The sequence below is a fragment of the Balaenoptera physalus genome (genome assembly GCF_965194825.1).
Source record: "Balaenoptera physalus genome assembly, chromosome: 11".
In the NCBI taxonomy this organism is placed as follows: Eukaryota; Metazoa; Chordata; class Mammalia; order Artiodactyla; family Balaenopteridae; genus Balaenoptera; species Balaenoptera physalus.
Genome location: NC_138896.1, coordinates 86,298,897 through 86,322,417, shown reverse-complemented (window position 1 = coordinate 86,322,417; position 23,521 = coordinate 86,298,897). Strand labels below are relative to the sequence as shown.

The window sequence follows — 23,521 nt, the reverse complement described above, 5'->3', positions numbered from 1 at the left end:
GCCCTGGGACCCTGTCTTGCTACAGAGATAAACATTTCAGAAAATCTTTAACTTTCTCCGATTTATTTTGGCTTTGGTGCCCTTGTCTTTAAAACAGCAGAAGAGTTTGAGTACAGGTGGTGAAGCTCACCTGATATTCTACCTGGCAATTATTAAAGTTTTTTTTTTTAAACGATGACTAAAATCTGAATGCGTAGTATGGTGACATCACAAAACTTATGTAAGGACAATGCAGAGCCAGTGCTCTTTTTTTTTTTTTTTTTTCCAGTCTGAATAAGTGAATGTATCAGAGTTTTTTATTTAATGGGAGGTTATTAGGATTTGTGCCTATGTGGTTTGTCCCTAATTTTTGCCTGTGGATGAAAATAACATAAAATCTCTGTGTTTTTGATATTTTAACAGGCCTCCATTAAACTAGGCCTGTTCTTGTTTATTTGTTTGATTGGTTCAATTCAAATCTTTGGTTCTTTTGTAACAGTGGTGATTCTGTCCCTTGGGGGGACATTTGGCATTGTCTGGAGTGGGCGCTAATGGCCTCTAGTGGGTAGAGACCTGGGATGCTTCTAAACCTCCTACAGTACGTAGGGCAGCCCCCACTGTCAGAGATTATCCAGCAAAAAGTGTCAATACTCATTTTATTATTCGTATTTAATAAAAATGAAGTTGATACGCTAATGTCACTAAGTATAGATCCTTCAGAGAATTAAGTCCTGTATATTGACTTCCTTCTAAGCAGACTTTGCCCTTGGGAAAGAAGTGATAGTTGTCCTAGAATGTTTCAGTGTCTTTTTTTTTTTCATTCTTGCTACATATGTTATAAAATAAAATATATTCTAAAAGTCAGTGAGTGTTTCTCAAGAGGAAACTGTGATTTATGGGGGAACTGTGTTAAAACTCTCTGCCACTGATCTATAAAATAAGAAAATCAGAGATTTTATCTGAAAGTAATTCACCAGATCAACATTTTTATATACTAATTGCTAGAAAGTGAGCCATATTAGTTTAAAACTCAAGTGCTGTAGACTGCCTTTCAGAAGAAGAAAATCTAAAACCAAACAATAAATATTTGAACATCGTTGGTTCTAAGAACAGAGAAGTTCCTCTGTGCCAAAAATACCCCATACCAAATGTAGAGGAAAAAATAGCTCCTTGAATGATGGTCTATTTCAGCCTGCCTCAAATGCATGGTTAGTAATTTACCATCTGGTCTAGAGTCCATTCTACCAATTCACCACTCTGGAAACCTATTACAATTTAGGAAACTGATCACAAGATGATAGAACATAGGTTCCTAATGGAAAGGATGAAGGAGGCCAGAAAAATTCAGTGACAAATGGTTGAGAGAGCCTAATGTAGTGTATAAATTCAGATACATTTATCTCCATGCTGTGGAGAGATTTCAAAAAAATTAAGTCATGATAACCCCCAAAGAAGCTGTTTTCTTTTTAACTTATACATGGGAAAGTAAAATTCAGAGAGGTGAAAAAAAAAAAAATTAATCCAAAAGAAAGAGACACAGGAATTGACTTGCAGGGTCTATGTTGGTCAGTCTTAATGTGGGAATGAGAATTTCCAAAAGAAGGAAGGAAAGAAAGTGCTCCTTAAGGGAAGGGCTTAGAAAAAGAGTTCACAATCTGGAAAGATGTAAATATGCAGAAGCAGCTTATACTCCTGTGCACGTACTTGTTGACTTAATTTAATGTTCTGCAAGGGAGAATATTTTTGGAGAACCTGAACACCAAAAAATAGAAAGCAAGATAGATTATCCAATAACAGTTGTCAATAAAAAGACATTTTTTAAAACTTCAGTCCTTCAACAGTGTAGAATTCAGACAGGCATATCATAGGCCATCTTGGTTAGAAGAAAGTAAGTAAACATTACAGTTGATACAGTGTAGTTAAGGAATGATGTGTTGCTGAGGATGTGATTTCATTCCATGATATTTCAGGAATTCATCACCATGGTAATAAAACTCTTCACCAATTACTTCGTAATTTTCAAAGTCCAGGTAAAGGGAATCAAGCCTGGCAGCCAGAGGGTGGGTTTGTAACGCTCATCTTTTAAATGGGGCCAAAAGTTGCCGTCTTGGAAATTAGAGTGAAGGCAGGGGAGTTAGATTTCTGGAGAGATGGAGAGATGCTGGAGCAATCCAGAAGGATTTTGCAAAAACCTAGAAGAGAGAGAGTGACCATTACAATCTGATGAAGAGAAAATCATGCTGGATCCACCTCCTCTCCGTGAAAGTGTGTTGGACATGGTAGATTGTAAGGTAAAAGGAAGGCCTTCTCTCCATGTTAGGGACCTCTGATCTCCTTCAGTCTCTCACTCTAATATTTAATGGATCCAGTAGCCCAGAGGCATTTTGTTCCATGATCCTCACAAGGAGACTGAAGTTCTTCATTAGAGTGGCTTTGGAGCTCTTAGAAATCCATCTTGTCCAAGGTACTGTTCTCGGAAACCCAAGGAGGCACTTCACAAAGAGGCTCTCTTATGAGTCATACAGGAGAAAAGCAGACCAAACTTGGAGGAGATCAGGCTAAACACTTTATATGAGCTTCTGGGCTACAGTTACTTGTCCATTACTGAGCTGAAGAAGACTAACTCATCCTTTCTTTGCACAGTTCGTCAAAGAGAAACTTACAAAGCAAGGTAGTCTTGAAATGTCACAATATGGTTGAGCAATTTTAACAATTTTAAGTTCTTGAGGTTTATTTTTATCAGACATTCAAGTCAAAGGTGTGACAAGGATTGAACTGACTGAAGTCATCGTTTTCAAACTGTCATTTAATATTTGTGTTCTCTGACTTTATCCTGTCATGTGAATCTTATTTCGACTCAGGATAAATATTTGCAAAATATGTATCCAAAGATGCCTCTAAGAGATCACCTATCTACCATTAATGGAGTCATGAATTAAGGAGAGATGTGCATATACTTAATGACCGAGAATGTCCCCAAATGAAATTCACAACCAAAATATTAATATACGGTTTAAAGGATTAAACTATACCTGGCATTAGTCCCCAAATGACTTTATTATATACTTTCCCTCTGTTTTACATAAGGCATTGTAACCATTATTTTGATTTCTTACTACAAATTGTTTTAGTTTTCTAAATTAAAAAATGATCAAATTTTCTTAAGAAAAATAAAAGGAAGATGCACCATTGGTTGGGCAGTGCTTAGAACCCACTCCCCATCCACTGCCTTATCTAGCTCACGCTGCTTGTTCTTTTTTTTTTTTGCCACACTGCACGGCATGTGGGATCTTAGTTCCCCAGCCAGGGATCGAACCCGTGCCCCCTGCAATGGAAGTGCGGAGTCTTAACCACTGGACCGCCAGGGGAGTCCCATGCTTGTGTTCTTTTTTCTTGTCATCAGTCACCTGATTCTCCAGCTTCACTTCTCTCTAAGTAGTTTCCCTCACTGTCCCTCTCTTGTTTCCTTCTCACCTTTCTGGCTCCAACAAAAGCTTTGAAACATGACCCCCTTGATTTGGCACTATTGTGTTGTTCAAAGTCCTGCCTTCACAGTTCTAGGACAGGCCTGGCTCCGAGTTCTCACCGTCTCTGCTTTTACTACCTCTGGGACCAGGATAGGAGATAAAGTGGGGACAGAGCCTCTTCTCCTATGAGAGATGGACAAGGGATAGGAAATTGATCATGGCAACACAGGAAGGCCCACAGAATGGCTGAACATACTGAATTTGAACTTGATTTTTGACTAGTTACACCACACATACTTCCTACCACTTGTGTTATATAGAAGAAACACCCTGTGAAGTCTGACTTCACAGTCAGACTGTGAGTGAGACTCTAATCAGACAGAGCGGACCCTGACTGAGCCAGGCTGACGTGGAAAATCATCAGCTTGAATCAAGTTCAAGGCAATGAAAATATTTATGAGCTTAAAAATATATTATTTAGGGACTTCCCTGGTGGTCCAGTGGTTAAGACTCCACGCTTCACTGCAGGGGGCTCGGGTTAGGTCCCTGGTTGAGGAACTAAGATCCCACGTGCTGCCTGGCGCGGCCAAAAGAAAGAAAGAAAGAAAGAAAGAATAAAAATAAAATAAAAATATATTATTTAAATGTAGTGTTTTTTCTCCTGAAGTCTTTTTTAATTTTTATTTTTTATTGGAGTATAGCTGATTAACAGTGTTGTGTTAGTTTCAGGTGTACAGCAAAAGTGATTCGGTTATGCATATACATGTATCTATTTTTGTACTTCACATCTCTCTGATTTAAAGTATTTGCTTGTATAGGTAATAGGGCTTGGCAACATAGATAGCGCTATTTCCTTGGCAAAGGCCTAAAAGAGTTTAATTATCTTAATAGAAAGCTCTGTGGATATGATAGCTAGCATGTACTCGGGCAAGAAGAGCAGGGTTTCCACCATATACATTTTAAAAGTCTCCCAAAACTTTTCATATATTTATGGGATTTAAATTTTCAAATGCTCCCTTCAGATATTTATTACATATGTGTTTATGCATTAAAATATTTATGAAAGGAATGATTGTATCCGTTGTCGATTTGCTTGGCCTTGTAATGTGGATTCCATAAGGATGGCTAAGGATATTAACATGGGAGCAAGGTTGGAATTGTAATCACTTGTCACGGAGGTAACTTGAAACCCAAGATAGGCGGCGCTTCTGTCAGAAGTTAGTGCCCTGATTTAACATGGCACTGTGACAGTGCCTTGAGAGCTACGATATGATATGCTCGTCTTGATACACGATTGCTGTGGAAAGTGTAGTAATATCCATTTTCATTCCTCTGGGAGAGCTAAAGCCAGGTGTAAACACTGTTTAAGAAAGGATGTAGGGCACTTTTTGGAATTTATCATGAAAACAGCCAATCTGTCCATCTATCTGCCTTGGAGTTTTAAAAGTCAAATACCTTGACACCCCTTTATAAAACTGCCTCTAGGGTATACTCTTTTTTTTTTTTTTAATATGAGAATGCCTTTATCTTTTTCTTTTTTTTTTAAATTAATTAATTTATTTATTTATGGCTGTGTTGTGTCTTCGTTTCTGTGCGAGGGCTTTCTCTAGTTATGGCGAGCGGGGCCACTCTTCATCGCGGTGCGCGGGCCTCTCATTATCGTGGCCTCTCTTGTTGCGGAGCACAGGCTCCAGACGCGCAGGCTCAGTAATTGTGGCTCACGGGCCTAGTTGCTCCGCGGCATGTGGGATCTTCCCAGACCAGGGCTCGAACCCGTGTCCCCTGCATTGGCAGGCAGATTCTCAACCACTGCGCCACCAGGGAAGCCCTAGGGTATACTCTTATATCAAGCCCTTCTTTTATATTTTTTCTATTATATGGGGCAAATTTTGCTTTGGGATAGAGATATAAATTTGTGAGAATGGGCTTCACGTCTGTATTTTAAAAAGCTGGAGAGAATTTCAGCACATACTGTCTTGATTTAATTCTAAATGAAGACGTAAAAGGTCATTTAAAAACATATGTTTATATTAATAGATACTTTAAAAAGCATCCTGGAAACCTAGGGTATACTAAAAGTTATTTTAGTGCTCGGAGATGGCCCAGGAAATCTAGAAGTCAAAACCAGAGTATTTTGTATCTTAATTAATCTGTGATACTGCTTAGTGAATTTGGTGGTACTTATACAGGAAGGTAAAAGTACTTGCTTATTTGAAGGGAATGTACCAATCCGATACGATTTCCTTGATACCAGTGCATAATTCCCTTGTAAACAGAATGAAACTAAAAGTTAACTATCAGGCAGGCCCTTGGTTTAATTCCCATTGCCTCCACTTGCTCTCTGGAAGACCTTGGACATGTTGCCTACTTATTCTAAGCCTCAGTGTCTCCATCTATAAAGTGGGGATAATTAATTGCACCTATTTCATTGAGTTGTGAGGATGAAATGAAATAGTACATGTGATAATGAACCTAACGCAGTGCTTGGCGTGTTGGAAACAATCGAGATATGGTGGTTATTCATAGATTAAGGAAAACAAGCAAAAGGAGAAAAATTCAGTGGGCTCAGCTAGGCATTTGCATATTAAATGTTAATTTTTGAAATGCTTAAAATTAAGCTTCATTCCAAAACAGATTTGCATATAAATATGTGAAAAGTAGCAAAGGAATGATGGAAGGAAAATTAATAAAAGAATTCTATTTATATGTATGTTGAGTGATTATCTATTATATCTCATCAAACCTTGAAAATGGCATAAGTATTAAAATGGTTTGAAAATGGGATCTGCCCTGCCTAGAAAACTCTGGCTACCAAAAACACCCAAGAGGGACTTCCCTGGTGGTCGAATGGCTAAGGCTCTGGGCTCCCAATGCAGGGGGCCCAGGTTCAATCCCTGGTCAGGGAACTAGATTCTACATGCTGGAACTGAGACCCGGCACAGCCAAACAAACAAATAAATAAATAAATAAATCTTACTGATTTTAAGCTTTAAAAAAAAAAAAAAAAAAAACCCAAGAACTCTAAAGGGGAACCTCTGCACAATTCAGTAATTATAATCACTTTAATTACAAGGAAACGTTCTTTTTGGTATCCTGATGATGATTTCCCCATGGCCCTAGCAATCTTGTGATTTCCCAGAGAGTCTCCATAAAATTAATTACAATGAGCAATATGAAGTTTTTTAAAATACACATGTTTATGAAACTTCTGGCAAATCACATTGACAGGCTGTGCGGTCTCCTAGTCCTTTGTACGGACACAGCAGGCAGACTTTATGAAATACCACTTAGATTTATCGCCTTGGTTGTGCCGCTTAACTGCAGTCATAAAAATGGACTAATAATATACTCAATATTGTGATAACAGTAATAAATACTTGCCACCCATAAAAAAAGATGCTCATCATTTTTTGAGCAGTTTTTATGTGGCAGGCACGAGCCCAAACACTTTCCTCCCAGGTAATCTTTGCACCAGTGTTCTTAGATATTTCTGTTACGCTGTATGTGTAGATGAGGAAACTGAGGCATAGAAAGTTTAAGTAACTTTGCTTCAAGTCCCAGCCAGTAAGTTGCAGAGTTTGGGTTGCAAAGCCAGGTAGTCTGACTCTAGAATCTGACCTTGTAACTATTACGCCTGACAAGCTTAAGAAGTACCACCTCCCCACCTTGGAGGGTCACAAAGCGTATTGGCACAGTTAAGGGTCCACAGGAGAGACACAACACAGACACACAGAAACGTTTCTCTCTGTTTCACCCGCGATTTTTCACCCTATTTGACCACAGATTACTGTTCCCTCAGAATCTGGAGCAACATTTGGTAAAACAGATTCTGTGGGAGACATCACCCTAAAGCATGAACTGGATTCACATTTTAGTTCACCTGATCTAGTTACATTTTCTTACTAATCTTGCGCCTTCGCTATCCAGATCATAATCTTTAGAGCTGGAATAGAAACTGTTAAAATCGTATTTCAACTTTCTAATTTTGCAGAGAGTTTAAGTAACTTATACACGTTACCACAGTAATAAATACAAAGTAGAAGTAGTAGCAAGGGCCACAGCTACAGTCAGTGTGTATTGAGTGCTTACTACATGTCAGGTACTGTGCTAAACATTTCATATATTTTTACCCAAGAAAAGGGGATTATTGTCGTCATCCCCTTCTATCAGATGAGGAAAACAAGGCACACAGCTAATGAGTGGGGGACAAAGGGATTTGAACCTGGGTCTGATCTCCAGCCCTTGCTTTTAATGCCTATGTGTAATGAAAATAAAATAACAGGAAGTCAGACCTAATCTGAGTAGTATTTTTAGGAAAGTAAAATGGAAGTAGTATTTTTAGGAAAGTAAAATGGAAGATTTTTGGGGATTTTACTTTAGGAAAGTAAAATCCCCAAAAATTGGGATTAGTGAGATGTCCATAGAAACTTGGTTATACATGATGGGTAGATACATGTATTCCACAAACACTGGAATGCCTACTGTGAACCACAGGACTCCTAGACACTTCTAGACTTCACAGCACACTGTGAATTAAATGGGCATTTATAGGCTAATCTAAGAACTTCACCACCGCATTTAGCATTTTCTTGATTAGAAAACGTGTGCCAAGTTCCAAACAGTCAACCTAAAAATAAATATTAATAGTGTAACTTGCTCATAGTTGCTTACTATCTGCCTTGACCCTAAGGGAGAAATAATTAGTAATAGAACATATAACTATTACAGTGTGAATGATTATATTTTCATATATACATGTTGGTTTGCAATCTATAGGCATGTTCATGAGTGTTTTCAAATTCTGGGTCTCCAACCTCCCAGAGATTAATGAAGTTGCTTATGAATGTGTTTAGTGGAGAAGAAAGGCAGTTTTCATAAGAATATAATCATATTCATTACATTAGGGTGGCTTCCTGATCTGTACAACTTAGATTTATAAACTCCAGCTCTAACTAATGCAGGTTTTAAAATTAACTCTTCATGAGTGAATCTAGGCAAGGTCTCACAAGAATTCCACATTTTTAGTTGTGCTTCATTAAAAGCTTTGGGGAAGAAAGTAGATGTTATCTGCGTGTGTGTTTAACAAGATGTTAACGCACTTTTGATTTTAATAGTCACATGAGAGAATCAAGCAGACTCACTAAAGATTGGTGATAAATTGCAGGGAACATTAGCAGAGACATTATCAGCCTGTAGAATTATGGGAAATAATTCTGGTATGGTGCCATGATTTGATGGGACTGCCCTTTATAAGTGATGGGGGAAGAGTGAGAGGCACCTACCTTGGCTACAATTTTAAAGTACCATTTTCTTGGGTAAACTCTTTATTTCATTTGCGGAGATGTCTGATTGGGAGGAGGGTAATGGGGGTGTACGTGGCTCACATCATAGAAGATCTTAGAATGGTCCTTTAAACTCTTGTTGAGAAATTCAGTTCAAAACTGTTTGAAGTGGTGACGGAGAAGCCAGATAGAATTCACAGGTGAGGCTTCTGCACACCTCCTGGTGTGACAGTGTCTTCTCTGGGGCCTTCATTTCCTGATGCTCTGTCTTACCCTGCAGAGTCTTCGAATGCCACTTTGCTGACCAATGCGGAGAAGATTGCCACCATCACCACCACACACACGCCTTCGCAGCAAGGGGCCCAGGAGACCAGGTCAGACATGGCTTTGGTTTCTTTTGTTACTTTCAAGGGGAAAAAAAGTAACTTCTGTTGTGACAATGCTCCTCCTTGATTCTTTCTCTGTCCCCCTGTGGGTTGCTCTTATACTTTTTTCTCTCGCTTTGGCAGGAATACCACCAAACCAAAGCCGGAATCTCAGTTTGAGTTCAAAGCACCCCAGGTAACACAGGTGAGGGCCATTTCTCTTTTTTCCTTGTTGGCTTGGTGTGTTTCCTTCCAACTTTCTAAAGCTATTTTTACCAGGTATCTTCTATAAGGTACCCTCAATTAAAATAAATAACCTTTTGTGAGGTGTATGTACTAAACATGTACTCATATTGGTTTGTCAAGGAAATGACATTTTATTTTACTACCTTTGAAAAATATTCCTAGACATCGTTTTCTAGGCGGGGCAGGGGGGAAACCCAAACAAATAAAAAGCTATAATTATCTCAAGGATTGGTGATCAGAGAAAGAGCAGAACAGCTCATGTCTGCTCATGGTACTCATAAAGGCATTTATGTCAAGAAAATGTCTTTTTGTTAAGGTGTTTCTCAGACTTGTGAATTTCAGGTGAGACCCCTTAAGGCTACCTACCTGTCACACAAGGTGGTAATGGAGGGTGCACAAGTAATAGCAGGTGAAGCAAATTTGGGAAACATGGGGTGATACGGAGTTAAATAGGTTTCCCCCCACATACACACTGGCCTTCTCAGAGCCTTCCCTAATCCATTCCTGATTCTCCTTAATTAGCATGGGTACCACGGTCCAGATGTGTGGAGGTAGTTGTTGGTATCCTAACGATGAGATGTTTTTGGACGTTGGGCAGGGAGGCTGAATACCCAGCAGTGTGCCGGATGGTATTATTTAATGAAGGATTTTCCTGCCCCAAACGCAAGTCGCAGCCTCACCGATTAGACTTTAATATATGCGTGTTGGCACGCAATCTGTATGCACACTCATGAATGCTTTCACATTCCGGATCTCCAAACTCCTAAGGTTAATTGATATTAATAAACAATCAAGAACCACCAAGAAGGGGATAGAAACTGTGCCTTTGTGTCAAATGAGCATAATGGAGAACGTTGGGGAAGAGAGAGAGAGAGATGTGTGTGGATTTAAGTCCTCCCAGAATGACTGCACTTAATTTCTTTGAATAGGAGCAAGATTTTTACACTGTGGAACTGGAAAGAGGATCCAAGGGATTTGGCTTTAGTCTTCGAGGGGGCCGAGAGTATAACATGGACCTCTATGTTCTGCGCTTAGCAGAGGATGGTCCTGCAGAAAGGTGTGGAAAGATGAGGGTAAGTAGGGAGAGGCGTCTGGAGTGGACATAAAGAAGTCATCTGCAGTGACTTCTTGACATCCTATGGTTAGAACCTGCACGTTCATGAGAATTACATGTTTCTAAAGCTTTCAGGACACTCCAAGTGCAGGACTCCCACCCTAGCATAAATCTCTCCCTCAAGCATAGTTAGCTGTAGCTGCTAAAGTTAGGTGAGCTCTTCCAACTCTGAGGTTGAGTGAAGGATTAAAGTCACTTATGAACTTATTAACATGGATATTGTCTGAATCCCATCTCCATAGTTCTTCTACTTAATCTCATGGGGCAGGCACATCACTTCCCAGGGATTCCTGGGTATCCCAGCATGCTTCAAGAGCAGGAAGCCGTATGGTTCTGTAGGTTCTGGGTGGTGAGCTCCATTCAGTCTGTAGCTAGTCACTGCCACCTCCCCCTAGGCCTCGGGAATGATTTAACACTCTGCGTTAGCAGAGGGCCAAGGAGTCCATGGCGTGACTATTCAGGGTCACTAGGTAGTCGTCAAAGCTGCAAATTTTAAATGCACATGTGCCAAAAGTCCAATCTGTTCTGTTTAGATATCTAATACCTCTTACCATGTATGAATATGTTGCTCTCCTGGGCAGATCAGATGATTAGAAAAGAAAAAATCATCTGCTCATTAGAGATAGGGGGCATAGATGGAGACATACATAGGGAACAATTTGCAAGGAATTAAAGAAATTGAAAGTCAGGTCAGGAAATCAAAAAAGTGATTAAAATTAGCCCTGAGCAGAAAGAGGGAAAAGAGTGACAAAAGATGGGGAATTTAATGCTTGTAACTTAAGACAGAAACTTGAATTTTATGTTTCTTCAGACTGAATTTTTTAATGAGGTTTTTTTTATAATTGAGAAAGTAGACCATGAATGTGATTTTTAAAAATTAGAGGAAACTGGTGCATAGTGAAAATACAGTTTCCAGGGTCAAACTATATATCAGTTTCTCATATATCCTTCCTCTATGCATACACATGCATAATTTGTGCATATACGGTAGTTTATATTCCTTTTGTTTATATTTCAAACACATGGCATATGCTTTTCCATGTCTTTACTCACTTAAAAAAGTTTTCGATTGAAAGCAATACCACTATTATGATATTTTGTATAACGTTGTGTAGTTCACAAGACATGTTGTAATCTTCGATTGGACCCCCTCCGCGTGGTAGGCATGGATTGTTATCGTCCCCTTATACAGATGAGGATGTGAACTCCAGAAAGTAAAGGACTTAGCCAAGATCGCTTAGCTAACAAGTGATAGGACTCAAATTTAGTCCTTTAAACTCCAGAGCCAGTCCTTTCCTATTCTACCTTCTAGAATATGTGCTCCATGAGAGCAAGGATCTGGCCTGTCCTGTTTACTCCTTTGCCTCCAGTGCCTGGAATAGTAGCTGACTCATAGTAAATGCTGCAGTCAATGTATCAGCCAGGAGTGTGGTCTCATCTGAAGGCTCAGCTGGGGAAGGATCTGCCTCTAAAGCTCACTCACAGGGTTGTTGGTAGGATTAGTGCATTTTGGGCTGTTGGCCCGAGCGAGCCATCCTTATCGTAGACTCTGTAGGGCATCTCACAGCATGCATCAGAATGAACAATTGAGAGAACAAAAGAGGGCAAGTAAGACAGAAGCCAAGGGACTTCCCTGGTGGTCCAGTGGTTAAGACTCTGTGCTTCCACTGCAGGGAGTGTGGGTTCAATCCCTGCTCAGGGAACTGAGGTCCTGCATGCCGTGAGTTGTGGCTGAAAAAAAATTTTTTTTTAATAAATGAAATATTTTTTAAAAAAGAAGCCAAAACCATTTTGTAACCTTATCTTTGAATTGACCTCCCATCACATTTGCCATATTGTTTGTTAGAAGTAAGTGACTAATTCCAGCCCACATCCAAAGGAAAGGAGATTACACAGCATATGAATTCAAGGAGGCAGGGATCATTGGGAGCCATCCTAGAAACTGTCTGCCACATCCGCCTCCCCTCAACAACTAATATTCCCTTTGCTACTTTATTTTTTTTAGCACTTAACACTCTCTAGTGTACATGCATTTTTATAATTTTCTTATTGTCTTTCCCCCACTAGAATATCATCTCCATGAGGACAGGGATTTGGGGGTTTTTTCACTGCTGTATCCTAAACAATAGAAGATTTTTCTGGAACATGTTCAATAAATAGTTAGTGAGTCAATAAATGAAAGAATTTAAAATTACAAAGCACCTCAATAGCTGGTGAAACCCTTTTGTGATCTTCTCACTTGGCTCTCTCTCGCTTTGGCAGGTTGGTGATGAAATTTTAGAGATCAATGGCGAGACCACCAAAAACATGAAGCATTCTCGGGCTATTGAACTGATTAAGAATGGTGGCCGCAGAGTGCGTCTGTTTCTGAAGCGGGGAGACGGCTCCGTACCAGAATATGGTGGGTCAAACTATGAAAACATTCCTTCCTTCCCTGGCATGACTCCATGAATTTGTCTCCAGAACTGCAGCAGGAAAGTCTTTTTGTTTCCCCTATTCACCAGTGTCTTACCAGCCTCTCGCACCATGTGATTATTTGCCTCGCTTGTTCTGAAATCTCTACACATTTCATCCTTTTGCTTGCTTACGTGGACTGGGGCATGGCCTAAGACGAGCTCTTTATAGCCCCCTTTCTGATAATCAGAGAGAACATTTTGTCTAGTCCGACCAAGAGCGAAGGAATGTTTGTTTGAACTGTGCCAAACTGTTTCTCAGATCCAATTCTTAGCACAAAATGACTCTACTCCTTTTAAGAAGCAGGAAAGCAGGTTTCCTGAGTGATATGTTGAGGCACAATTCTTTTTTTTTTTCTCTCTCTTTCTTTTTTGGTTACTTGATATCTTTATTTAAGAGGCGTGAAATTTGGAGATGATTTGGGGGCCTTGCTCACCTCCTTGATGCTCTGTATGCAATACTTCTGCATCCCCCCCCCACTGGTCCCTACCCCACATCAGACCACCTGAGCCCACTGCTACAAAACAAACAAAACTGTTGGTATATTAACCATATGTTTTTAGGTGATAAAGGATGAAATCGATTCCCAGTGCCCATCGTGAGGGAAACATGTTACTATACCTTTCCTGTGAGGAAAGCCAGCTTTTACATAGAGTTCCTTTGTCATATCTGTAGACATGATTTGACTAAACAGTAATGCTCTTCACCTAGCCTAGTGTTCTGATGGTGAAATATTGTATATTATAATAATTACGTCCTATTTATTTGAGATTCTTGTTTAAAATTAAAAAAAAAAAAAAAAAAAAAGCTATGCCCTAGATGTAGGGCTTTTCTTCCCAACCAAAGGTCTACAAAAGTTTCTATAGAAACTGTGATTGAATGGTCCCCATATACGTTGGTCCCCTTTATTAGGGATTTATCTGTTGTCACCCTCTTCTCTGAAAGTCATTTGGCACAATTCCCAGTTGCATTTTGGACTTGATGAGATACTTAATTCAGATGCAGCTCAAGGAGAAGGATAACCCCTTCGAAGGACAGCCTTCCCAGGTGTTGGGCATTCATGCAGGCGCAAAATACAAGGGGCCCAAGGTGGGGGGGGATGGGTATCAGATGAGGCCCCTTGAGACACGGCCAACCATGGGGGAGGTATTTTGACAACATTAAGATGCCACAGCCGTGCACTGTACTAAACCTTGACCATAGGTGTATCGATGCCACTGAAACTGTGTAACATTGTCTCCCTTTTCTGTCTTCCCTATGCTTCTGTTGGATGTGATCTTTCATTTGCGAGTCATCGTCAGTAACCTGTGTACCTTCTCAAAACCTATGTCTGTTGCACTGAGGATGAAAATCCAACACTAACAAATGTTCTCTGGGCTAAAAATAAAGATCATTGAAATATACCGTTTTTTTCCAAGAAGGGTTGAACGTGCCAGGGTTGTGCTACTGTAATGTCTCCATGTGTCATTGGGACTAAATCTCTCTAATTCTATTGATTAGAGTCACAAATGGGTTATAATATGTTAAGTTCCAATATTTTTCTGACTTGATTGGAACCTGCTTCTCTGTGAGGCTATTTTTGTAATGAGTTTTTTGTACTTAATTTAACTGCCGTGGTCTTGGGGGAGGGGGGATGGAGGGAGGGAACTTTGTTCTTTTGTTGTTTATTGTTAATGCTCTCCTATGCCAGCCTGTCATTGTTCCAGTTGTTTGAAAAAGAAAAAAAAAAGAAAAAGAAAAAAGGATGCATCCATTGTCTGGGTTCTCGAGTCACCTTATCTGGCTGTCTGAAAACGTCACTGTTCTGATTTTGGTCTCTGCAGCCTTATTTGAGTGTTGCCTTAGACTGTCTGACTGGACAAATAAACTCTCTTTGCCCTATGTTAACAAATGCAGACTTTTTTTTTTTTCTTTCCTCTTTGTTATAGGGAATCTAAACGTTCAACTTTTTCTCTTTCTCTTTCTCTCTTTCTCTCTGACTGTTCTTGGTGCTGGGCCCTCCCTTCTACAGCGATGATACCTCCTAATATCGCTGCATGTATGAGAAATGAAAAGCTCGGGGAGGCTTGCTTCTACCTTATGGGCCATAATCAAACTACGGTTTGTAGCTCAATCAATACTAGGTGTTTCTGTGCTGTGGCCTAATTTCCTCATTGCTTCTGCTTTAGCTCTATTTTGATATGTTTGGCAATTCATTCTGAACACCCTGCGTTCTTTGAATTGTAAGTACACCGCTGACTCTATGGAAGTCTTACTCTCCCTTCTCTTAAAAGTAGGTGTAAGAAATCCCAAGGTTAGATTTATGATAGTCATTGAAGCCCCTTTCCTCACCTAGATCCTAAAATGACTTCATAAGCTTCTGCGTGTGTTAATTCTAGAAGCCTACCCAGCATTCAGAGAAAACAAACCTCAGATCACAAAGCTCACAAGACTTAGAGGGATAGGGCTTTGATAGACAGGAAGATGCGATTTCCTACTCAGTTATCTCTTGGCAAATGACAGCCCACAGACCAAATCTTGTCCGAGCCTGTTTTTGTACGTAAAGTTTTAGTGGCACATCGCCGTGCCCATTTCTTTTATGCGTTGTCCACGGCTGCTTTTGCACTATAGTGGCAGGTGAACAGTTGTGACAAACTATGCAGCCTGCCAAACCATAAATATTTTACTCTTTGGCCCTTTACAGGAAAAGTTTACTGATTCCTGCTCTAGGCTATATTCCTGCTTTTGTTAAAAACCACCCTAGGTTTTGGGAGATGGTTCGTGAAAGAGACTAATTGCTTAATGTTGACCTTGTTGGCTCATGAAAGATCCTTAAGGGGGCACCCGTGATTCCTTCGCCCCTGTGACTGTGGCCCTGGTTTGCCCTCCACGCTGCAGCACATCATTTCAGGTGCTTTGCCTGGAATGCAATAGTGTGTATGACTTGCTGGGTTTAGGTGTGACAAAGCATCCCTGTTTTGAAAAGAGCTGTCATAAATCAGGGATGCTACCTAAAACATTTGCAGCATCATTTCAAATAGTTTAACAGTAAATAGGAGCCCTGTGGTTGCCCTGCTTTTTAATCTATAGACAACTTGAGGTTGTAAGAAGCTGTCCAGTGACTTCACGGCTCAAAGATGTAATTATGGCTGCTTCTATAGCATCAAGAAAAGTGCCTCTATCCGAACCCCATCTAATGTCAAATGTGTACCTGACAACCTCTCTTCCACTCCCTTTTATCTGTCAGAAGATTCCACAGTTTAAAAACAGTTCCTTAAACTTATGCAAAAGTAAAGAAAATAGTTGAACAACATTCACAAAGGTAGAGAGAATGTTTAATGGACCCTCCCATAATGTCACAATTGCCCATCATCAACATCTGGCTGTGTTGCCTCTGTAATCACCAGGCTGGATAATTTTTGTTTTTAAATAGAAGTATACTTTGCTTACAGTAAAATGCATAAAGCCTGAGGGTCCAGTGCAGTGAATTTTTACCTCTGTATGCACTCGTTAATCCCCACCCAGATCAAAACATAAAGTCTTTACATTCCCCCAGAAAGTTCCCTCATGCCCCTCCAGGTCAATAGCCCAGGTTGTTTTTAAGCAAATTAAAACAGTATTATTTAAAGAAAGGAATATTTTCTGTCATGGGGGCTGGGGTCTGGGGGGTGGGTCAGGGAGGAAGGGGGGTAGAGTGGGGAAAAAAGAGCAGGAGATAGGGTGGGGACATTTTGATACTTTTAGACAGACTATTTGGGTTGTGCCTTTAAAGACTAAACTCATGACTGATGTTACAAGTTCTTTAATGATCTATGAGTGTAAAGAACAGTAGGCTAGCTGTGGAAAGCCACAAGTACCAGTTTTTTAACCCTGACTAGTTGCAGTTATACTTAAATTAACCAAGAGTCAGTTGGCTTTGATTCTGACTGCTGTAACAGTCGTTTGTTTGTTGTGACTAATGGGATCTCACGTGTGCGGGTGGAGACAGGAGCCGAGGTCCTTGGTACCAAACTGTTGCTCTGGTTTCTCTTCCTCGCAGACCCCAGCAGCGACGGGAACGGCCCTCCCACCGGTCCACAAGGTGTTCCGGAAGTGAGGGCCGCGCCCCCCGACCGCCGACAGCATCCATCATTGGAGTCCAGTTACCCACCCGATCTTCACAAATCATCACCACATGGGGAAAAGCGGGTACACGTAAGAGATCCCAAAGGCAGCAGAGAGTATAGCAGACAACCCAATGAACATCACACATGGAACGGAACTTCTAGAAAACCCGACAGTGGGGCTTGCCGACCCAAGGACCGGGCACCCGAGGGACGAAGAGATGCCCAACCCGAGCGGATGGTGACCAATGGCCCCAAGAGAAGGTCTCCGGAGAAGCGGAGGGAAGGCACGAGGAGCGCTGACAACACTTTGGAGAGGAGGGAGAAGCAGGAGAAGAGGAGGGAGGTTTCCCCGGAGAGGAGGCGAGAGCGGTCCCCAACCCGCCGGAGGGACGGCTCCCCCGGCAGGCGGCGGAGGTCTCTCGAGAGACTCTTGGATCAGAGAAGATCTCCCGAGCGCAAGAGAGGAAGCTCGCCCGAAAGGAGAGCCAAATCCACAGACCGGAGGCGGACCAGGTCCCCCGAGCGGAGGAGAGAGCGGTCCCTGGAGAAAAGGAGCAAAGAGGACAAAGGCAGCCACCGAGAGAGGGACGAGACGAGTCTGAAACAGGATGCCGGCCGAAGTTCCAGACATCCCCCGGAGCAGAGAAGGCGACCTTACAAAGAATGTAGCACCGACCTCAGTATCTGAGACCCTGAATCACATTCCAGCCTTTACCGTGTCAAAGGTTCTAAGAGGAAGCTCACAGACCTGAAATCATTTAGTTTCTTACCTAGTGAAGCGTCTGACGTCAGCCTGATGATCCTCTGACTTGCGACAAACATTTGATGCATTTGAAATCTTATAAGAAAAAATATATATATATGAAAAGTGTTGTGCCTGATGTATCATATTAAAGAAAGTATTTTTAAATGCATACGTTTTTTGGAAATTATTTGCCAAATGCTGCCCCCAAGGAATATAAATTTTGTTTCTACATAAACTGTAGAATTGTCAAGAATTGTTCCCTTTTGCGGGGAGCGATCTTTTTCTCTCCTGGTAAAATGGGGCTGTTGATCATTTTCTCTAAGTAAGGAAAATCATTGATCAAGTTTAATTAATTTGATAGAGACTTACGTAGTGATGTAGTGCTATACTGTAGTTAGGAGTTTTTCTTGAAAAAAAAGAAAAGAGCAAAAAGGCAAAAATTACATTTGTAAAAGCTGAGGACTCTTTGGAATGGATTAGGATTGCCGGGGATCCTAAAATTAAGCAAACTATGAAGAGACTGCTATCGCAAGTGAAGGATATTTATGGTTAAACGACACAGCACAAGGAAATGTTATGTTCTCAAGTGATAGTTGGTTCCGAAAACAGTTCGTACTCTCCCTGGCTGTAGGAAGGTGCCCAGAGGAGAAGGTTGGCCGCCATTACCCAAATGCAGCCCCAGCACAGATGCTCAGGTTCTTTAACGTCACCAACATCTAATAAGATTTCATTAAGGCAGTGCCATCACAGCTGTGCTCAACTACTGGAAGGAATGGGTAACAGACACCTTCTGTGTTGTCTTGCCTGATTTGAGGCCGAATAGGAGATGGAATGGGGGACAGTGTGCCCGGTGTGAGGAGTCCTAAGAATTGCCAGTAGAGAAAGTATGTTTCCCCCCTTTTAGCATAAGCCCGCGGTTGCCCTTTGCCGAACTGGGGAGAAGGGAGTAAGCCTCGTTGGAAGGAACCTCTCTGTGAATGTTTAAAAGAAATGAGGGTTGGGCATGCTCATTCTTAGAAATGCCAGTTTTCCTTTGGAACCATAATGAAAGTCTCCGGGATGATTGAAAGGGAGAGAAGGATGCGATTTCAGTGGTTCTAGATCTAGCTGGCAAACCTCTGCCCTTATGACCCTGTTCTTTGAGTCTTTCGACAGAGCAAAACATAGTGATTTTTCCTTGATAAAAGACCCATTCTTTTGCTATCTCACAGGAGGTTTGGTTGGGTCGGCTGTAGCCCCAGGATGCGGTTGAAATGGATTACTGCCTAGCTGAGCCAAAACCTTTGCTTGTACCTGTTGGACCACTGCAGCAAACCGCTGCTTATGATGCATTGTGTATTTCCATAGTACTGTTTTGCATTTTCCATACAGACACAAAACTTTGCAAGTCAATCACTGTTGTTCTCATGGTACTGTTTAAAAAAAAAAAAAAAAAAAGGAAAAAGAAAAAAAATGGAGAAAACCAGCCAATTACCATGTGTACAGAGTTAAAAATTGTAATTAATAGAGCCTGTTTTAAAAACAAACAACTGTTGCCTTTTTTTCTTGTATAAAAGAGAATTTATGAAAAAAATTTAGCTGTGAGGAATGTGATATGTGTTTATATTTCTGAATATGGAACAAATTGATTCATTGGGATATATTTTACTGTAAACTAAATCAGGTATGTAAAGCTGTTTTAAAAATGGGAGACTATATAAGTAATTCTCTAAAGCTTTAGTTGGTTTGAATATCATCATTTCCTCCATGGTGAGCCTGCTTGTGAATTATTAAGCACTTGTTTGCATTTCTGTTCTTCATTCATTTCTTGTGGTGTGCTATGGACTTAATGCTCTTTCTGTATTGATGAAAAGCAGTATGTGGGCCAATCTTTTTATAAAACACTATGCATATATAAATATTACATTGTTCATAGCTTTATTTGACTTATGGGTTTATACATAACATTAGAATGAATAGCTGTCATTGTGTGGACATGCACAAACCAAGTTCCTTTCCTGAAACGGACACAATTGTACATTTCTATAGCTAAAAAAGAGGAAAAAGTCTGTGACTGCTATTTTTATCTTCAGAGTTTTCCATACAGAGCATACATTGAACTACAGTAGTAAGGCGGAGCTGAATAATGATGTTCTTTTTTCATCAATTTCCTAAGAGCCAACTTGGGGATTTTATTCCTAAGCCTCCACTGCTAGAAATTCTCTCACTCTTTCTAGCCAAATCCATGATGTTAAATGATCGATGCTTTCAATTGTGGTCCAGAGTTTTAAATAAATGAAATCAAGAGGCGGATTTTTGGAGTACATCGTGAAGTTAACATTTTGATGTCTTTCTTGTTGTCAGAGATGATACTTGACATCTTAAAATCTATGTGCTGCCCGCCTGGGCTTGGCTCCGTCTGTGAAGACTTTTGATGTGGCAGTGCCATCTGAGTTCCATATATCAGAGTTGCTTTGGAAATACCGTACTGTAGAGGGACTATGCATTAAGCAGAAAGGTAGTATTTTCTCTGAACTACTGTAACCTTAAATTGGAGACTGATTCTTTTGAGCCTACTTTCCCTAGTTCCCCACTTCATGTACATGTCTTGATGAGAGATGATATGGATGAGTATTTTGTATGATTAAATCAAACCCTATAGGAACCTCCCTCCCACCCATGACACAGTCAATGCCTGAAAGAAGTTTGTGGGGAGAACTGAACACCCTACTTGTATTTTTTAAGTTTCTTTTGTGAAAGATTTTTTAATGCATTTTTACTGTAAAAAATACATGGAAATGTATGCATTCCATAACCACGATTGCCTCTGGATTGATATCTTTCTTGTCTCCGTGTTGTCTCAAATATATCAGGGTCATGTAACCAAGAGAGAGTGTCTGGCTCCCAATGCGATTAAGTGTTATACCATTCTGTTGAAAGGGAAGGAATTATGGTCTTGCGGTAGTATTGTGCCTTGCTACTCAAAGTTTGGTCCATGGACCAGCTCCCTCCTCGTCAGTAGGGAGCATGTTAGAAATTCAGAGTCTCAGGTCCCGCCCTTGACCTGCTGAGTCAGAATGTGCTTTAAACAAGATCCCCAGCTAATATGAATGCATGTGAAAGTTTGAGCTGCATGGTATTGCATAGAACCCTGGTGATAAAGCAAAACCTGTCAAGCCAAGAGTTTCATCACCTCCTGTGTGATATTGGGCCAGTTCCTTAACTTCTTTTTAAGAATCAGTTTCCTCATCTTTGAAGGGGCAGATGTCATGGAGTTGTAAAAGGAAATGCAAGTGCTTAGCACACCTCTGACAATCAGAAAAATCCCCAGTAAATGCACTAAACTTTTTTTTGAGGAGGATTTTCTTCATGGCAGTCTGTATTCTACTCCTTTTCATTGTCCTGGTTTATTTTCCAATCAAAACGAAGAAATATTTTCTCTATTAAAATGGGGAAGAAGGACTTCTGTTTTAATTATAAAGTTAATGAACAATGTGGTTCATACTACTTCACAAGTATAAAAATTACACTTACCAGTGTTTTGAAATAGGAATCCAAAATGCCTCGCTTTGCAAGTTAAGATGAAAATAATCTCAAAACGTATCTTTTGGAGATAGAGATGTATGTGGATTTAGACATACTTTTAACTAGATGAAAAGGCTAATCAGTTAGTGAGTGATTCAACATGTATTCTGGTTGATCATGTAGTTTGTAACCCTTTCCAATTTCCTTGCAGTTTTTGGATTGTTCCTTTGTATGGCTTAGTAATTAGGATTTTCCTACAGAGCCTGAGTTCCTGGGCACTCAAAACGGTACTGTGTGATAGTATGTTGCTTTATTTTGTCACCAGCATGGTGATTATGGACACTGCTCACTTCCCAAATATCTCTTTTGGTATCTAAAATGGTCCCTGACTTAACTGGCAATTGAAACTATTTGTAAAACCCTTATATCGCACAAGTTCTTTGCCTGCCATAAATGGTCACACCAAAAAGAAGGTACTGAGACTCAGTGAGAGCTCTCAGGATTTTTCCTGCTTGTGGGCAGTCTGAGACCACCTTAGGTGGTCTGCATCAATCATGAAAGGAAGAGCCCTTCCAAGTTCCTCCAGGTGATTTCTCTTATCATCCCTCAACGTCATCAGCATGTGGGTTTTCAGCACAATAAGATGCTAGTGCTTTTGGAATATGTGTCATTACAAACGTCTAAGAAGAAGAATGACAAAGCTGGCCCTTTCCAACACAGTTATTTTTCTTTTTCTTTTTGCAGGAGTGGGCCTTCTCTGAAAATGTTTTGACTAGTTCCACCCAGTGATGTCTTTAATCATTGTGCTCATTGTCGGGGGCAGGAGTGGTATGATTTTACTTCTCTAGTGCAGGCACTAAGTGATTACTAAAGCCAAAGTGCAAGGTCTTTTTGAAAGTACATAGATTTAACATTTAAGGTGGTGAAACCTCACAACTCAGATTGGGACTTGAACCCACTGTCTTTTCACTGAGATCTCAGGACTGGTCTCAGAACTTAATGAAACTCAGGTTCTTTATGTCTCGTCACAGAAGGAATTCACTGAGAGACAAAGTGATAGGTAAGAAGTGGATTTATTTAGAGAGATACACATTTCGTAGGCAGAATGCGATCATCTCAAAAGGCAAGAGTGGCCCCAGGGCATGGGGTCACCTCAGAAAGTGAGAGTGGCCAAGGGAGAAAAACACTCCGCAGAGTGTGGGCCATTTCAGAAGGCAAGAGGCCCTGAAATATGGGGTGGTTAGTTTTTATGGGCTGGGTAATTTTTTTTTTTTTTTTTTTGGCCATGCCCCGCGGCTTGAGGGATCTTAGTTCCCCCGACCAGGGATCAAACCGAAGCCATGGCAGTGAAATCGCCGAGTCCTAACCACAGGACCGCCAGGGAATTCCCTGGGGTGGGCAATGTCATAGGCTAATGAGTGGGAGGATTATTCCAACTATTTGGGGGGGAGGGGCGGGGATTTCCAGGGATTGGGCCACTGCCCACTTTTTGGCCTTTTATGGTTAGCCTCGGAACTGTCATGGCACTGGTGGGCGTGTCGTTTAGCTAATATATTATAATGAATATCTAATGAGGCTCAAGGTCCACAGGAAGTAGAACCTTCCGCCATCTTGGACCTAGTTGGTTCTAACCAGTTTATGTTGTGTCCTGTATGTCGTGCCCTGCCCCCTTCCCTCCAGTTTCAGTGGTATTCACAGTAAACGCTCGAGTTTTGCATGTGACTGCCACCTTGTACTCTCACCTTTCCGACTAACTGATAAATCTTCATTGTCACATCAGGAAATAACAACTTGCTCAGCACAGCCTGGCCCTCTAAATGCCACACCACACCGGTAAACACTGCCCTTTTTATACTTATCTCTCAGGTAAGAAATTCTCTTTGATCTCCTAGGATCCTAGAGGTGAAGGGAAAAGAGCTCAGAAAGGCTGCTGAATTAATTTCTATATGTGTAATAGGGAAGACTGTGACTCATTTTTTTTTTAAACATCTTTATTGGAGTATAATTGCTTTACATTGTTGTGTTAGTTTCTGCTGTATAACAAACTGAATCAGCTATATGTATGCATATATCCCCATATCCCCTTCCTTTTGTGTCTCCCTCCCACCCTCCCTATCTCACCCCTCTAGGTGGACACAAAGCACCGAGCTGATCTCCCTGTGCTATGCGGCTGCTTCCCACTAGCTAGCTATTTTACATTTGGTAGAGTATATATGTCAATGCCACTCTCTCACTTCATCTCAGCTTACCCTTCCCCCTCCCTGTGTCCTCAGGTCCCTT

At 40.8% G+C, this 23,521-nt stretch overlaps 1 protein-coding gene across 26 annotated transcripts in view; it reads left to right on the top strand.

Moving 5' to 3' along the window:
- MAGI1 (membrane associated guanylate kinase, WW and PDZ domain containing 1) overlaps positions 1-20,535 on the top strand; it is a 610,830-nt gene extending 590,295 nt beyond the window's left edge. For 19 of the 26 annotated variants that reach the window (XM_082412051.1, XM_082412072.1, XM_082412071.1 and 16 more), the window contains 5 exons: positions 9,009-9,102; positions 9,238-9,298; positions 10,269-10,412; positions 12,716-12,854; positions 16,926-20,535. In XM_082412051.1, coding sequence (XP_082268177.1) covers positions 9,009-9,102; positions 9,238-9,298; positions 10,269-10,412; positions 12,716-12,854; positions 16,926-17,680 — 1,193 coding nt within the window. In that variant the 3' untranslated portion in view covers positions 17,681-20,535. Of the gene's footprint in view, positions 1-9,008; positions 9,103-9,237; positions 9,299-10,268; positions 10,413-12,715; positions 12,855-14,918; positions 15,008-16,925 lie in introns of all 26 variants that reach the window. The other 7 variants (XM_082412055.1, XM_082412061.1, XM_082412056.1 and 4 more) reach the window with 1 other exon arrangement.
- The last annotated feature ends 2,986 nt before the right edge of the window (positions 20,536-23,521 follow it).